The 15718-nt window shown below is 43.4% G+C and overlaps 1 protein-coding gene across 2 annotated transcripts in view; it reads left to right on the top strand.

The window, feature by feature from the left end:
- The window catches only part of ADK (adenosine kinase), a 259891-nt gene that overhangs the window by 195289 nt on the left and 48884 nt on the right, over positions 1-15718 (top strand). For both annotated transcript variants that reach the window (XM_066620531.1, XM_066620532.1), the window contains exons 8-9: positions 8977-9012; positions 14843-14957. In XM_066620531.1, the coding sequence (XP_066476628.1) occupies positions 8977-9012; positions 14843-14957 (151 nt within the window). The remainder of the gene's footprint in view (positions 1-8976; positions 9013-14842; positions 14958-15718) is intronic.

Below are 15718 nucleotides of genomic sequence, written 5' to 3' on the forward strand. Positions count from 1 at the left end.
TTCAAAATAGTGTGGATACTGCATTCCACACCAGCAACAAGTTATATGCATGCATAAAACAGCTATTTATATGAAGGGTGGTGTATGTGTCACCTCAGTAATGCAACCTCAATAAATATTGGAGAGCCGCTAGCAATAAAATCCATGCAAGGAAAGGCCTGACATAAGAGCAGGTACTAAAGGAAGTTACCTTTCTATTATTCCTTTAATTTATCTCCTGTTTCCTTTGTAAGTAGTGAGTGTTGTGCTGAAAAGAGTTAGAATTGGCTTCAGTGACAGAACACAGTTCAACAGCTCTGTCTGTACACACACTGTTTCCATGCAGTGTGAATTTCCTTGTGCTACTAGGGCATGGTTTTTTCTAACTTTGCAGTGCATTTTAATGTTCATTATTGCTAAGCTAGTTAAATTTCTCATGTTGGGTACTGCAGTTTAAAGTGTGAGGGATTATAAATCAGTGTTACAACTAGAAGTGGGGAAAAGAACAGGGACTTTGTGAAAAGGCAGTAAAGAGAACTGTTTGTGTTGAAACCCAGTGCAATAGCAATAGCCAATAGCAGTGAGTTAAAATGGCACTGTGTTTTTTGTACAGGATGAATATCTGAATTGTAGAGAGAGTTAATCAGAACTGAAGGGGAAAAAAGACTGTTAAAATCCAATCACCAAGGAAAAATTATGTTCTGTTGCTGATTGAGGGGGTGGTGTTGGGTGTGTGTGCTTTGCTTTGCTGTTGTCGCATGTCATGCATGAATGAAAATGCTGCATTCTCTTGGGAGCTGTAAAGCTTCTGTGAAGATTGTTTATTTCCTTAATCCCTTCTCCTTTGTGATTCCTGATGTCAGATATAAAATGGAAAGCCTTTAATATAGAGATTATCATTCTTATTATCACCTGCACTGGGGAACACCCTAGCTGGCTGTTGTTACCCTAGCAGTCGCCATATGTTACTGCCTCTCTAAGGTTAGGCTTTAACCTGCCCACTTTATTACATATGTGAAGCCCAGTGTGAGATGCCTTTGGGGGGTAGCACAGATGGGCAACTGCTTGTTTCATTATCTTGCATTTGTTGAGAATTGACACTAAAAGGCCCCCTTTTGCTTTGAACTTTTGGAGCTATTTGCGACTTGTCTGACATCATTATTAGCGGCATTCATAGGAGTTACTAACATAAGGCATCAGTCCTGTGCTGGGTTCTGTAAAAGATATGAAACAAACATTATTCCTGCCCCAGTGAGCCGATTGCCTGAAAACACTGAATGCAGCTGCCAGAAATGGAAGAAATGGGAAACCTGGTTGGGGTGGCATAAACAACATCAATTAATACAACCATCTTCTGTGGCAGCCAGGAAAACTCTTTTGATGGGACAAAAAAAGTCTCCTGGAGAGATTTAAAGGAGGCAGGAGAAACTGCCAGGCAAAGGGATTGATCTTATTCACATCTAAGAAGCAGCATGGAAAATGTCACCAAAGTAGCGATGGAAGGAAGAAATGCAAGGGGCAGAGTGGAGACATTTTGGAGGGAAAATGAAGGGGGATAAGGAGGAGAATGTGAAGAAAATGCAGTCAGTGCAGAATGTTGGGAAATAATTCTTTGTCATTTCCTGGCTTTCATAATATCAAAATTTACTGGTTAGGACTGTTTCTCAAAGGGTATACTCATAGGTTCCCAAAGAGCTTAGCTTCAGTAATTGTGGCATTTCTTTGGTTACAAATATTTGGTGTCTCAGTAGTGTTTCTTAAACTGTGGGTCTGCACCCACTAAGTGCATCGCGAACCAATTTCAGGTGGATCCCCATTCATTTCAGTATTTTATTTTTAATTTATTAGAACTTGATCCTACCATGACATGTGACTGCATTGGGGAAATGTTGCAGATGTGTTCTTTTAACAGGCTACTCTGTATATGCTTTTAACAATGATAGTCAATGGGGCTTACTCCTGGGTAAGTGTGGGTAGGATTGCAGCCTAGGATTGTTAAAAATTTTCCTGCTTGTTGATGTCATTTCTGGTGGGTCCTGACAGACACTCATTCTAAAAAGTGGGTCCTGGTGCTAAATGAATGAGAACCACTGCACTACATTGTTTGTATACGTGTGTTTGAGAAATTCACCCAGGGTGCTTTTAATAGTTCTGCTGAGGACAAGAGAGCTCAGAATCCCTCCTTTTCTGTTAGAGGAAGGATGGCATTCCTACATGTGGGAAGCCTCTCCCTTCTGGAGGCAGGGTCAGTCTTTTGATTGATGAAGCCCTCCCTTCCCACGTCCCTTCCCGAGACTGGCCCTGCCTTGCAGAAGAATGATCATATCTCACTTAGCTGAGCCATAGCTCAGCGTTTTCCTTCTACTCCTTCTACCTCCTTCCTACCAATTTAGTCAGGGCAAGGGCCCTTTAAGCAGCAGAGAAAGAGGGAGCACCAAGCAGCAGTAGCTGCTGCGCCACTTCCACAGCATGAACTCAAGCCTCAGCTGCAGCCAAGCATAGCCATGAGCCACGTGCACCCAGAAGCAGCCATGGATGGCAGGAGGACCCAGCTCATGTTCCTGCCACAAAGCCTGAGGAGTGACAAGGGATAAAAGCAGCCCAAGCATCGCGCTGCTCCAGCAGTCCCCTGGCTTGTCCAGGCTTGGAACTCACCTCCCAAGCAACAACCTGCTCCCGCTTACCGTAGTGGCCTCATTTGAAGAGGGAGAAGCAGGCACGCTATCCGCAGCCTGTCCCCCACCACATGACGGATACGGAGGTCCCACAAAGGGGATAGTCAACTGCCAGAGCCTCCCCTCATTGTCCAGGTTTGCAGGGAGAAGGAGAGGCAGTGTCCCAAGGCACCTCCAGTGGGGTAGGAGCCTTGGGTAGCCACTCTTTGGGGACCTTACTTTCACAGGCCGAAATGGAAGGGCTGGTCAGGAGGGTGATAGCAAAGGTTAGGGCCACTGCCCAACAGAGCCCCAAACCCGTTCAGCTTCAGGCCTCTCCTCCAAGTGGCAAGAAGGAGCTTAGTAGGTGCCCTTCCCCCACATTCCCACTGTCCCAGGAATGTCAGTCCAAACTTTGGCACCTTCTGACCACAGCTCTCCAGGAGTAGCAACAAGATGTCTGCAACTGGGCCAGGCTCATGGGGATGATGGTCTCATGCCAGAATGTCATCAGGTGGACCCACTTCCATTCCAGACAATTGCAGAGGTTCCTGTTGCCCTTCCAGGAGGCAATCAAGAAACGCATCCACACTCCTGTCAGCATCCTGAACAGAATACAAAGGGAGTTGCTGTGGTGGCAGAACAAGCTACTCCTGGGAGAGGGAATGCATATGGGAGAACCAAAGTGGACAGTAGTCACCACGGATGTCAGCCTCCTTGGGTAGGTATCCCACATGGAGAGTGCAATGACACAGGACTTTTGATCACCAGAAGAAGCTCTATTTCACATCAACATCCTGGATTGTTGAACACTCAGGGTGATCAACATCCTGGATTGAACACTCAGGGTGATCCACCTGGCTCTACACCAGTTCAGTCACAGCCTGCAGGGCAGCCATGTGTTAGTATGGATGGACAATGTAACCATAAAGGCATATATCAACAAACAAGTTCCATTTGCTCAAGTTCAAGGAGGCCACACTTCTACTGGAATGCACCTGGTGGGCATAGCAAACACCACCGTCAACTGGTTCAGCAGGAGCCGAATAGCAACTAAACCCCCAGTTTTTCAGTCTGGTCACTCAGCAGTTTGGCCTACCAACAGTGGATCTGTTTGCTTCAGCAGAGAACAAACAGCTACCCAGGTTCTTTACAAGAGGGAGGAAGCAGAGGTGGTGGAAGCGCTCAACTTATCATGGCCCGGAGGACTCCTATATGCTTTCCCACAAGTTCCCCTGATACCTCGGGTCCTGCAAAGGATCAAGAAACTAAGAGTGGACTTCATCGTAATCACCCCAAGGTGACCCCGCAGGCCATGGTTCCTGGAGCTGCTGCACCTATCCATTCAGAGTCCCTGGATCCTCCAGATCAGGGACGACCTCTTGCTGCAGGAGCCAATCAGCCCCACCTCTTCCATCTGACAGCAAGGAGATTGAGCAGGGAATGCTATGCAGGATACCCAGACAGGTATTCTAGCATTCCGTAGAGATTCCACCAGAGAGGTCTACAGTTCCACCTGGCAAACCTTCGTGTCCTGGGCCAAAGTCAGGGGGGTGATAGCAGTTCAGGCAAGTGTTAAGCTTGTGCTAGCCTTTCTCCCGGATGGCTTTGTGAAAGGTCTGTGTACAAATACCTTGAAGAGCAGTTAGCAGCAGCGAGGTCCAAGGTCCTAGTAGCCCTGACAGGACCCCCTTTCAAGCCCTTAGCCACCGTGCCACTAAGGGAGCTAACCTTCAAGGTTGCCATCGCCTTGGCCAAGAGGGAGGAGGAACTGGGGGCATTATCCATGCAACCCAAAGTTATGCAGTTTTCACTGGGATAAGGTAGGCCTAATGCCTGGATACATCCTTCATTCTGAAGGTCAACACCTCCTTCCCCATGGCTCAGGAGCTGATCCTTCCCTCCTTCTGCCCCAAACCCAGCCACCCTAGGGAGAAACTTTGGCACATGCTAGACCAGGGGTCTCCAAACTTTTTGGCCCGAGGGCCACAAGTATCTGGCATGGTGTGGAGGGCCGAAAAAATTTATTCAATATAAAATTTAAATAAATAAATTGGAGATGGAACTTAGATGAGTGAATAAATGAATGAATGGGCTCATTCATTCAGCCTCTCTGGCCCTCAGAACACCCTCCAGACACAATCAGAGCACAGTTCTGGTCATGTTCAGCTGAGTGGGCCAGAGGCTTTCAGGAGACAAGGGGTTGGCCACGGGCCGGAAAGAGGCTGGCTGCGGGCCTCATCTGGCCCCCGGGCCAGGGTTTGGAGACCCCTGCCCTAGACCAGGCAAGCTCTGCAGTTTTACACCAAGAGAATGAGGGAGGTCACATGTTCTGAAAACCTTTTCATCACTTTCAGGAATTCCAATGTAGGCCACAAGGCCTCAGCCAGTTCCCTGGCCTGTTGGCTGAGAACTTGAATAAAGTTAGCTTACCACGCCAGTGGTGAGGAAACCCCTGAGGGCATCACTTCCACTCCCTGAGGAGTGCAGCGACTTCTGTTGCCTTTGACAGATAGTCATCTCTTACAGAGATCTGCAAAGTGGCCATGTGATCTTCTGTACACACATTTGCCAGATATTACAGGGTGGGCAGCTGCTTCAGCTAAGGCCTTCCTGGGTAGAAGGGTGCTCCAGCAGGTGGCACTAACTGAGCCCCTTGCCTGGCCCATCCATCAAAACAGCTCTGGCAGATGCCACATGTAGGAATGCACCCTTCCTCTGCAGAGAAAGGAGGATTTCTTATCCAAAATTCCAGTTTGGAGAGGAAGTTAGGTATTCCTCCCACCACTTTAACCAGGCTCGGTGGGCTCTTATTAGTGGATTTATTAAATGGGGAAGGTAGCTAGGATCCCACTCCAACTCCACCAGTTGTGTTTAGCAGTTTCCAGTACCTGTTGGTGACATGCAGGTTCCAGTTAGACACATCTGTACAGAAGTCACCTCTAGCTGTTATGGACTCTCCAAGTCGAGGCAAACAACTGGCCACAGGTGCCACCGGAGGATGTGGACGCGTTCCTGCTCACTAATTCTAGTCTGGGGAAGGGATGCCACAAGGGAGGCATCATCAATCAAGAGACTGGCCCTGCCTCCAGAGGGAGGGGCTTTCCACATGTAGGAATGTATTCCACATGTAGAATTTTTAGTTTGCATCAAAGCAGCCAATGGCTTCTTCACACATCACGCTTCTAAGAGTACACCAAAATGTGTAAAGCAAGAATCTAATGAACATGTTTGCAAATGCTTGCATCTCTTAAGTAAATTTGGGGGGAACCAATATTGGTTGACACATGCCTTTGCCTGGTATAACGTATGTTACATGCCTGAAGCAGCAGCACAAGATACAGAAGCCCAACTTCCAAACAAAGAATTGAAAATACTTTGACTGGATTGGCTCTGCTGAGGACCTTCTCAAACTTACTGCACTGAGGAAGAAGACATTGAGTCCAAAAGAGAGGCTGAGATGGGCCGTTTAATTTGGTCACAGATTTTACATTCATTTGGGGGGCCTTGTTTACGTCATGACTCCCCCGTTCACAGTCTTTAGCTTGAAATGTGGTGTTGTCGCAGCAAAGGGGTGATGCCTTCCCCTGGAGTTGCATGCATGCCGCCCCACAGCTGGGGGGTCTCAGTGATTTGCTTGGTGCTGGTGGCAGCCCTTTGGTACAGTTTCAGGTCTCCCCAATATTGGGGACCAGGAGGTCCAATAACCTGACGAGGCTCCTGCACCCTCCAAGAGGGCCAGGAATCTTCCCTCCTGGAGCTAGGGGCCAGGCACCCCTAACTGTGGCTTCTCTGATCCCTTCGGGGCCAGGTAAAGGCTGTGGGACAGGCCAGGGGCTGCCAGCCCAGCCAACCCCACCCTTTCTGGTCATGTGACCAGCCTGAGAGCTTGTGAGATCAGGCCTAGGAGACCTCCTGCCTGGGGCAAGATCCAGGCCGTACTTGCTCCACTCCCCTATTCCCGCAGAGCCTCTTACTCCTGAAGAGGCATGTGTTTCTGGGACCAGACCTGGGTGAGAGGCTTGCACTCTGCAAGAGTATATCGTATTCAGGATTCATGGCTGAAAAACAATTTAACACAGATGTCAGCATCTTTAAGGGCACCTCCCCTTGAGATAAAATTCAAACTTCTTATTTCAATTTCATGACTAAAAATTGAGGGTATAAACATTAACTCAAATATGTGGTATTTAGTTCTTGTTCATATTTTCTATGACCATATGGCTCCCATTATGACTACATTTTTTCCCTCTTTGTGTTGTCTGTGTCCTAGTACCACCTAAGCCTTTCTGGATTTTATTGTAATTCATTTTAAGGGCATTAGTTTATAGTGGAGGTTTGCAGGCTCTTCCTTTCTTCCTCCCCCTGCTCTCCCCCCCCCCCAGGCCTGGGCTTTGTTAATTGCATGCTGCTCTAAGAATACACTGCATGATACCTTTGAACCTTACACTTTGCCTTGACAGCTGGGCTAGCAAATGCTACTGACAACGGGGATGTACAAGAAAAAAAATTCTTTTGTAAGTAAATTGTCAGTGTGGCTAACCTCGCAGACACCCAATTGTTATGGCTGCAATTCAGTTTTTCCGTCAGGCTCAGCTCAGGCTAACTTGCTGCGACTTCTTCTTGTCCAGTGATCAGCCCGAGGAAGTGTGCTTTTTTCAGCTGATCAGATTTTATAAACTTCAGCTTCTTGTTATAATAGTAATTTGTTCCTATTTCAGATTCTTAGAATATCCACCAGTATGTCTTTTCTTGAGTGCCCTTAAAATATATGCAGATTAAATGCCTCCTTACATTATGAATGACAAACAATCATTGGGTTTATCTGAAGACTCAACATGCACAAGGGCACAATGCATTGGGAAATTCTCCAAGCCCCACCACAGTTGCATGCCTTCCATTCATTTCAGTTGAGCTTGCAAAAGAGGACTTCCTAGTGGATGCATGTATTTAGTTTTCAGCTTGGATCCGTGACTATTCATGTATTAACACTCCTCTGAGTAGTTGAATAATAATATGCAAACTAAATGGATACGTGGTAGGGAGATTTGTTTGAGGTTATTATCTATTATGAACTGGCATGTGCTTAATTGAGGAAATGATGATACTTGAGAGAATAAATTGAAATTTCATTAGAAGGTATGATATATAGCAATAACTGTATATTATGCATTTGTTTTATCTTTAAATGGTATGATCTCTAAAGTTAATAAAATGTGTATCATAAACACTGTATGTCAATTATCTGCAGTGATTTCTGAACTTTAAAATGCATTAGGAAATAACATTGCTATCATTTGCTTATAGTCTATACTTCCAATAAAAAACAGAAAGCCTAATTGCAGCCAATAAAATCTAATGCAAATAATAAATAAGTATGTTCTGATGCTCCAGTGCTGCTTATGTTTCCGGGAGGAAAGGAGAAGAGTTGAATTGCCTAAAACTGCGATTAAGACATCAGAATATTTTAAGGGAGCATTTTGATTCTGCCACCAGTAGTGGGATGCATTTATTAAAAAACAAACAAGTGATCTGGGTTATTTAATGTGAAATACATGACAAATGGCTTTTAAAATATGTCAACCTAAGCATTGGTTTTAATCTTTGCAAGACACCATTATTGTTTCTAATCGTGAATAATTGCTAAAGCTGCAGCCATTAGAAAGAAACTTGTGGTGGCAGTGTGTGGTCCTGAGTTCAGATTCCTCTTCAACTAATGCTGAAACATGTTGTGCATTACACTGAACTGCTGCTGAAAATGGCACCCCCACATTGAGTTTTCCCTCCCCTCCCTTGTAATATTAAGGATCATTTACTCCTTGTTCATACAAGCTTCTCCACCACTGGTGGGGTCAAAGAAACTCACAAAGTGATGATGACACAACATAGGGTAAGTTATCATAAACCTTGTGAGAGAAAGAGAAAGAGAAATTATTATAGAACTTGACTTGAGGGTGCTGTTATCAGTGGCAACCTCATGTCGTGCGTAACTCAGATTTCCATCTTTACTGCTGTGGCCTTTGGGAAGTGCTATAGGAATGATTAATAGTGATAAGTCCTGTGGTTAACCATACCTTTTTTCTGTTAAAGGCCATTAGTCCAAAGTAACTTTGTCAGTGGGGAGGAAAACATGCATTTTAGTTCTTTCATTTGTGAAGTGTGTTGACGCTTCATTGCTATCTTGTCAGGGGTGGAAGCAGGCTTTTCGGCACAAGTAACAACTGCATGTCGGCATATTGAGATAATTATGTAAAAGGAGACTGCCTGAGTGAGCTTCCAAATGTGTTATTTCTTTATTATCTAGCACTTTATAATTAACTGTTCTTTTTTATTATTATTTCAGGAAGCTGCCACTTTTGCTAGAGAGCAAGGCTTTGAGGTGAGTTGCACGCTAAACAGATTCTAAAGGGTTTTTTTTCTTGCTGATAATGAAGTTCTTTTGGACAGTGATTGATGTGCTATTATACTCTCCAAGCCTCGCAGCAGTTGCCATGGAAACTTGGCAGTCGTCATGGTTTCTTTGTTCTGCCAGCTCAGTGTTATGACGCACTCTGCTAGGTCTGCACCCAACATCGCCTACAGATGTTATTTATTGAATTTTGAAAAGCCTCTTGGGAAGCTGAGAGGTTGGGCACGGCTTCAAGCTGCCTCTGCAGATATGGGACCTGTCAGTTTGTGCAGTTAAAAAGCAACCTCATTAGCTGAATTACACTCTATAAGGATCTGCTCCTAAAGCAGTGGTGAAGCAAGACTAAATACTGAAATATAACACCATTTTAAATAACTTAAACTCTGCCACATGTGGATTATCGTTATGCAAATGAATTTTAGTAAGGTTGTATGTGGAATTGTTAAGAGCTGATTAACCTAAGCCCTGCCTTTTACATACCGCCTCTTTTGGAGGAGTGGGCTGTGCTTTTGTTAACACACACAAGTGATGTTTTCCATCTGGGTTTGTATAAATGTGCAATCTCCTAACACATGCGCACAGTCTCAGACTTTTGTTTAGCCTGCTACATGCATCATGTTTTTTTTTTTTTTTGAGGTTCTAATCCTGAGTTTAGCATTCTGATCTATGTATATCTGAGATTCTGGAGAGTTATCAGTGTGCTAAATCTAAATAATAATTATAGAACTGGCAGTTAGAAGATGGGAACTGTATCCAAATATGCACTAAACATTATAATGTAACAATCAATATTTGGTATTCAGTGGTACTTAGTGGTCCTGTATACACAAAGAGTCTTTCTGTTCTTTTACATCTGCCTTTACCCCTCCTTAAGTGTTCTGTTCATCGTGCAAATGCTTTGGGAAAGGTGATGCTCAGACTGTTCAGTTCCCATTTGCATTAATCAGACCAGCACAGTTAGGAGACCATACGCTGATCTCAGACTTTCATTTGGATCTGGTCAAGTACAAAGGGAGAAGGGATGCACATCTGTTGTGTCCTCTCTCTTCCCCCCCCCCACAATTTAGATTGCTTTCAGATATCTTACACAAGCACATCTTTACCATCAGTATATAAGCGTTAAAAATATATGCTGTGCCATTTCACTTTTTATACATAAATTATATTGAATACTTTTATAGAAAGGAAGATTGAGAAAAGTGTACAATTATATAAAATATTTTGATTTGAATAATGTCAATTAGTATAAAAATAATTTTGCCAAAGTGATTGTGTAGATTTTCTACATTTAGCACAGGGTGAAACCATTTATTTGAAATCCCTAGTATAACAGAAGAGTGTAAAAAGAGTAAGCCTTTCCCATTCCTCTTTTTAAATCATTTTCTTGACGCCTTTTATTTATATACGAATAGGATGTGAACCCAACCCATTTCTCTGTGACTCTCTTGTTTGTTGTTGACTTAACAAACATAAGTCAACGATAATCACAAAAATGTTTTTGAAAAGAGCCAAAGACAGTAGCCCATCATTCCTGCACTTGCCAACCAATCCTGCTTGAACCCCTCCAACAACCAAAAAAACACAAGGAAGGAAGGAATGTAAATGAAAAAGGGTGATTAAATGTTGACTTTAAGATAGTAGATGCCTATTTGCTTGAGTGAAGACCCCATTACAATATTACAATTAATTGGTTCAAGAAAGAAATTGTTTCTTTTAGTCAGAGATTTCTCCTCGCAAAATCTATCCTGCCATTTTCAGCAACTTCTTCCACTGCTTATGACTGGAATAATCTGTACCTTTCCGTTGCCTTTGGTCTTTGCTGCTGCAGAGGTTTGTAGCAATCTTGTCTGGCCTGATGAATGCCCCGAATAAGTGGGATCCCAATCCAATGCTTTGAAATTGATTAGGTGAAGCTTGATAGGTAAAGGTTCATTTTGGCTTCCCTTAAATAGAGGACACTTCTTGAATTAGAGTCTACCAAGTTGAAGTGAAGGGAGAAAACATTCTGTGTTTCTATTTCATTCTAGAAAACCTGGAACATGCCCTATTTCAAGTCATACTGAGTGACAAAATGCTTTTGCCAGTGTCTGCTTAACCACTTTGCATTAACCTTTCTATTAGCACTTTCTTATACTTCTTAGCAGAGTTTTTGCTGAACATCGTAAATCTGCCAGATTTTATTACAGTGCATTGGTAAAGTGCATAGTGATTGTGATCTTATCTCATATTGCCCATTTTGCTTGGCAGCAAGTGACAGATCAGATCTGCCAACAATGATGTATAACGTTTGATAAGTATCACTGAGGGCTTTTCTAGTTGTGCTTAAAGAATTTTGTACTATTCCTACATAAAAAATAGTTTTGTATAGCTCAAAAGCAGATTCAGTAAAATACATTGCTGCAATTGTTTGTATCATGTAGAGAGTGGTTCTCATGCTTTTAGCACTGGGACCCACTTTTTAGAATGAGAATCTGACAGGACCCACCGGAAATGACATCATCAAGCAGGAAAATTTTTAACAATCCTAGGCTGCAATCCTGCCCACACTTACCCAGAAGTAAATCCCATTGAATATCATTGTTAAAAGCATATACAGAGTAACCTGTTAAAAGTACATATCTGTAACATTTCCCCAATGCAGTCACATGCCAAGATAGGATCAAGTCTAATATATTAAAAATAAAAAATTGAGATGAATGGGGACCCACCTGAAATTGACTTGCAACCCACCTAGTGGATCCTGACCCACAGTTAGAGAAACACTGATGTAGAGGAATTTTGAAATGCCTATTATGTACTTCTCAGCTAATTCTTGAATTAGACATTACTGGAGTCACTTGGAAACCACTAAATATGGTCATTGCAGCTTCATCTCTCCCTGTTCCTTCTAGTAAAATAAAATTCATAATGTGTTGTCATGGCACTCCTGAATTTTCCTGAAAGTGGGAGCCAGTGAGGCGGGGTGGAGAAAGTTAAGGCACAACAGGTTTGCATTCTAACTTGGGGGAAAAAACCAATCTGTATGTCTTTCTTTTTGAATTAATCCCCTTGCAAATGCTCTAAACAAATAGTGATTTATTGCCAGTTAAGATCAGTCATTGTACATGCCATTCTAATGATTTGGCATTTCTATGTATTTTGAATAATATTTAAGAAAAATGAAAGGGACAAAATGTGAGCATAGAAATGAATTCAAGAATTTGCAGTGAGGGAGCAACTTGTGTAGTGCTGGAGTACAAGATAATGAACGTAGCTCATGATGTACCATCATGATACAGTGATGATAGTACATCACTGGTACATGACTTAAATGACATTTCTGCTAAATTCTAAAAATTGAGAATGTTGGTACTTTCAAACACGAAAGTGAAAATGAGTTCTGGAGCAGGTTTGTACCCAATTAGATGTTTTAGATGTATGAGGGTCATGTTTGAGAAATAACTGCTTATAGCTTGTAGTGCAAAAGTAAAGGCAGATTGATTTTATAAACTTATATGGCTCTATATAAGGATTACTTTCCTAAAGTTTTGGTTTTCTTACTAATCAGTTGAAGATTGTACTCTCTATTCAGATAGAAATAAGACCATAAGAACCTTGCTGAATCAGGCCAAGGGCACATCTAGTCCAGCTTTCAGGTTCCCAAAGTGGCCCAAAAGTAACCTTTGGAAGTACATAAGATGTCTGTATCCTGTTGCCACTCCCTTGCTTGTAATGACGTTTTATTGCAAAATAATGCTTTGCGGCATAGCCCAATCGTATCCATTCCCCCCCCCCGTGATGGTGACCACTGCATCCTATGATTGGGGGGGCAGTCCAGAAGGTCTCTGGGTAAGGGAACATTTGTTCCCCTACCCAGGGGTAAGCTTCTGTGGCGCAGAGGGGTCTACTCAGGCCTATGCTATGGGATCAGGTCTGAGAAGGGGGATAGGATATTGATGGCACTGGCACCACTAATCCTGCCCCCCTCCCCGGCCCAGACTGCCCATCCCCTGCCCTGTTTGCCGCCACACTCTCCTCTACCAGGAGAACCCAGAGACATTGTAGTGTTGCATGACATTGCAATGTCACCATCCCAGATTTCGGGGCTGTCAGCTACAGCGCTGCCCCCATGAGGATAGACGCAGTGTATTTTTCCCCTAAATAAAGATGACTATAGACGGAACCGAAAACTGTATGAAGGGTTGAGGACTATAGCAAGGTTGGGGGAAGAATACTATATTCCCTCATCACTCTTGTATTAGTAGCTCTGAGACTTAGTTGTCATAAATGGGAATGTTCTTTTATGAATCAGCATCTAGACAGGCAAGAAAGACAATTTCTATTCGCTATGGAGTGAACTGTTTAGGCCAGTGGTTCTCACACATTTAGCACCGTGACCCACTTTTTAGAATGAGAATCTGTCAGGACCCACCTGAAGTGATGTCATGACCAGAAGTGACATCATCAAGCAGGAAGATTTTTAGCAAGCCTAGGCTGTAATCCTACCCACACTTAGCATTGTTAAAAGATCATGCATAGTACCTTGTTAAAAGTAAAGGTCTGTAACATTTCCCCAAATTCAGTCACATACCATGGGAGCATCAAGTCAAATCTATTAAAAATAAAACCTTGAAATGGATGGGGACCCACCTGAAATTGGCTCGCGACCCACCTAGTGGGTCCCAACCCACAGTTTGAGAAACACTGGTTTAGGTATTTCAGACACTCTTACTACCCTGATCTTGCTTGCTCGCTTGCACTCAATGTAAGAATTAATTACATGGAATAGAGTGGAACGGTGTTTGCAAATGCTGCCAAATAGTTTATAATTATTAAGGGCCCAATCCAGATTTGCACTTGGGCCGACACAAGTCCCTTGCGCTGGTCCAGGAGTGTCGCAAAAGTGCTGTAAAGTGCTGATGCAGGCCCTGGGGAAAGGGTGAGTTGCGTCAGTTGAGCTCGGCCGCTGCAGGAGTCTGGGGGGGTTGTGTGTGTGGAGAGGGTGGGGAGGAGTTCAAGAGAGAATTGTTTCAGGGCAGGGGCAAAGTGGGCAGCAGGCATTCCCGGGGGCAGGGAGCAGGAGGCGGGGCCAGGATCCTGCAGGTATGACGGATCCTGACCCTGTTCCAGGACAGCATGGCATAACTGGACTGCTCGGATATGCGCCACCTCATCAGGTGACACAGTTCTCAGTAGACCCATTGGGGCCACTGCAGCACGACACAAGGTAAGGGAAAAGGTTTCCCCTTGCGTCAGGATGTGCTACTTTTGGTCCCAAACTTGTGCTAGATGCACTGTAGGCCCACTGGCCTGCCTGCTTCCATCGCAAGTTAGGATTGCACCTTGAGTTTGTTAGGTTATTGTGAATTGTTACAGAAGGATCTCATAATTGTGGCCAGTAAATGGCAGATACAGTTCAATGTTGATAGGAGCAAAACGATGCATTTTAAAAAATACTGGTTCTGGCATGTAAGAAATAGAAGACACCGTGATAAGTAGTGTCTTCTACTTCACTGACTGCTGTTGGTATGAGAGTGTGCTCTGCTGAGTCACTGAGAAGATATTTTCTTAGCAGGGTAACAATTCTGAAAAGCTGTATGTGAAACACTGTTGTAGTTATACTCCAATTGTGTTTGCAGTGTTTGCTTTATTTCCCCTATGAGAAATCTTGCGGTCCTAATAGCAAACTGTCTGAAAACAGAGGTCTACGTTCATATATAATGACAAAATAATTTTCTTACAATTTGCTAACAAGATTTTGATGTCATGTTTGATGCCCTTTCCAGTGCTTACAAGAATTTTTTTCTCCTTCTTTTATCAGACTGAGGACATTAAAGAGATAGCCCAAAAGGCACAAGCCCTACCAAAAGTGAACCTTAAAAGACAACGAATTATTGTGTTCACCCAAGGGAAGGATGACACTATAATGGCTACAGGTACTTCATTTTTAAAGCATTGTTTGCCAGAGGTGGGAGGTAATAGCACTTCATGCAGCAGGTCTTAGCAGAATTTTGCCAACTTCTGGTCATCACATTTCAAAAAAGATGAAGACAAATCAAAGAGTTCAGAGGAGACAGTAAGGTTTATTAGGAACTAGGAACACAAAATGTTTGGGTAAAGGATGATATGCATATTTGCAGTTAGATAAAGAAGATGGGATGAAGAGTTAGCAGTTTTCAAATATCCAAAACGCTGGTGCAAAAAAGACTAGAACGAGGAATCAGGATGAGAGTTCAAGTTGCAACAAAACAGAATTAGGCCACAATCCTAACCCACTTTTCAGCACTGACATAAGGGCAATGCAACTCCAAGATAAGGAAACAAACATTGCCTAACCTTGAGGAGGCCTCCATGACTGCCCCCCAACTGCTGGATGCAGCACATGTCCCACTGGCACAGCCGTGCCAGTGCTGGAAAGTTAGTTAGGATTGTGCCCTTAGTTGAACTAATTGGAGGGTGAGCTCTCTAATTTTCCAGAGATGTGTAAAAGGAGATTAGATGAGCACCTGTTAGCTACAGCATTTATGGGTAATCCTGCAGGATGGGTACAGTAACCTGAGAGTTTCTTTAAAAATATGATACACTGATACAAATTGTACCAAAGTGTTGCTTTTCATTGATTTTCATTGTATTATGTATGTCACTTGAGATGCAGATTTTGGTACATTTTAAATGTACGCAATTGATACAAGATTGC

Source organism: Tiliqua scincoides, chromosome 3, assembly GCF_035046505.1.
Source record: "Tiliqua scincoides isolate rTilSci1 chromosome 3, rTilSci1.hap2, whole genome shotgun sequence".
Classification (NCBI taxonomy): Eukaryota; Metazoa; Chordata; class Lepidosauria; order Squamata; family Scincidae; genus Tiliqua; species Tiliqua scincoides.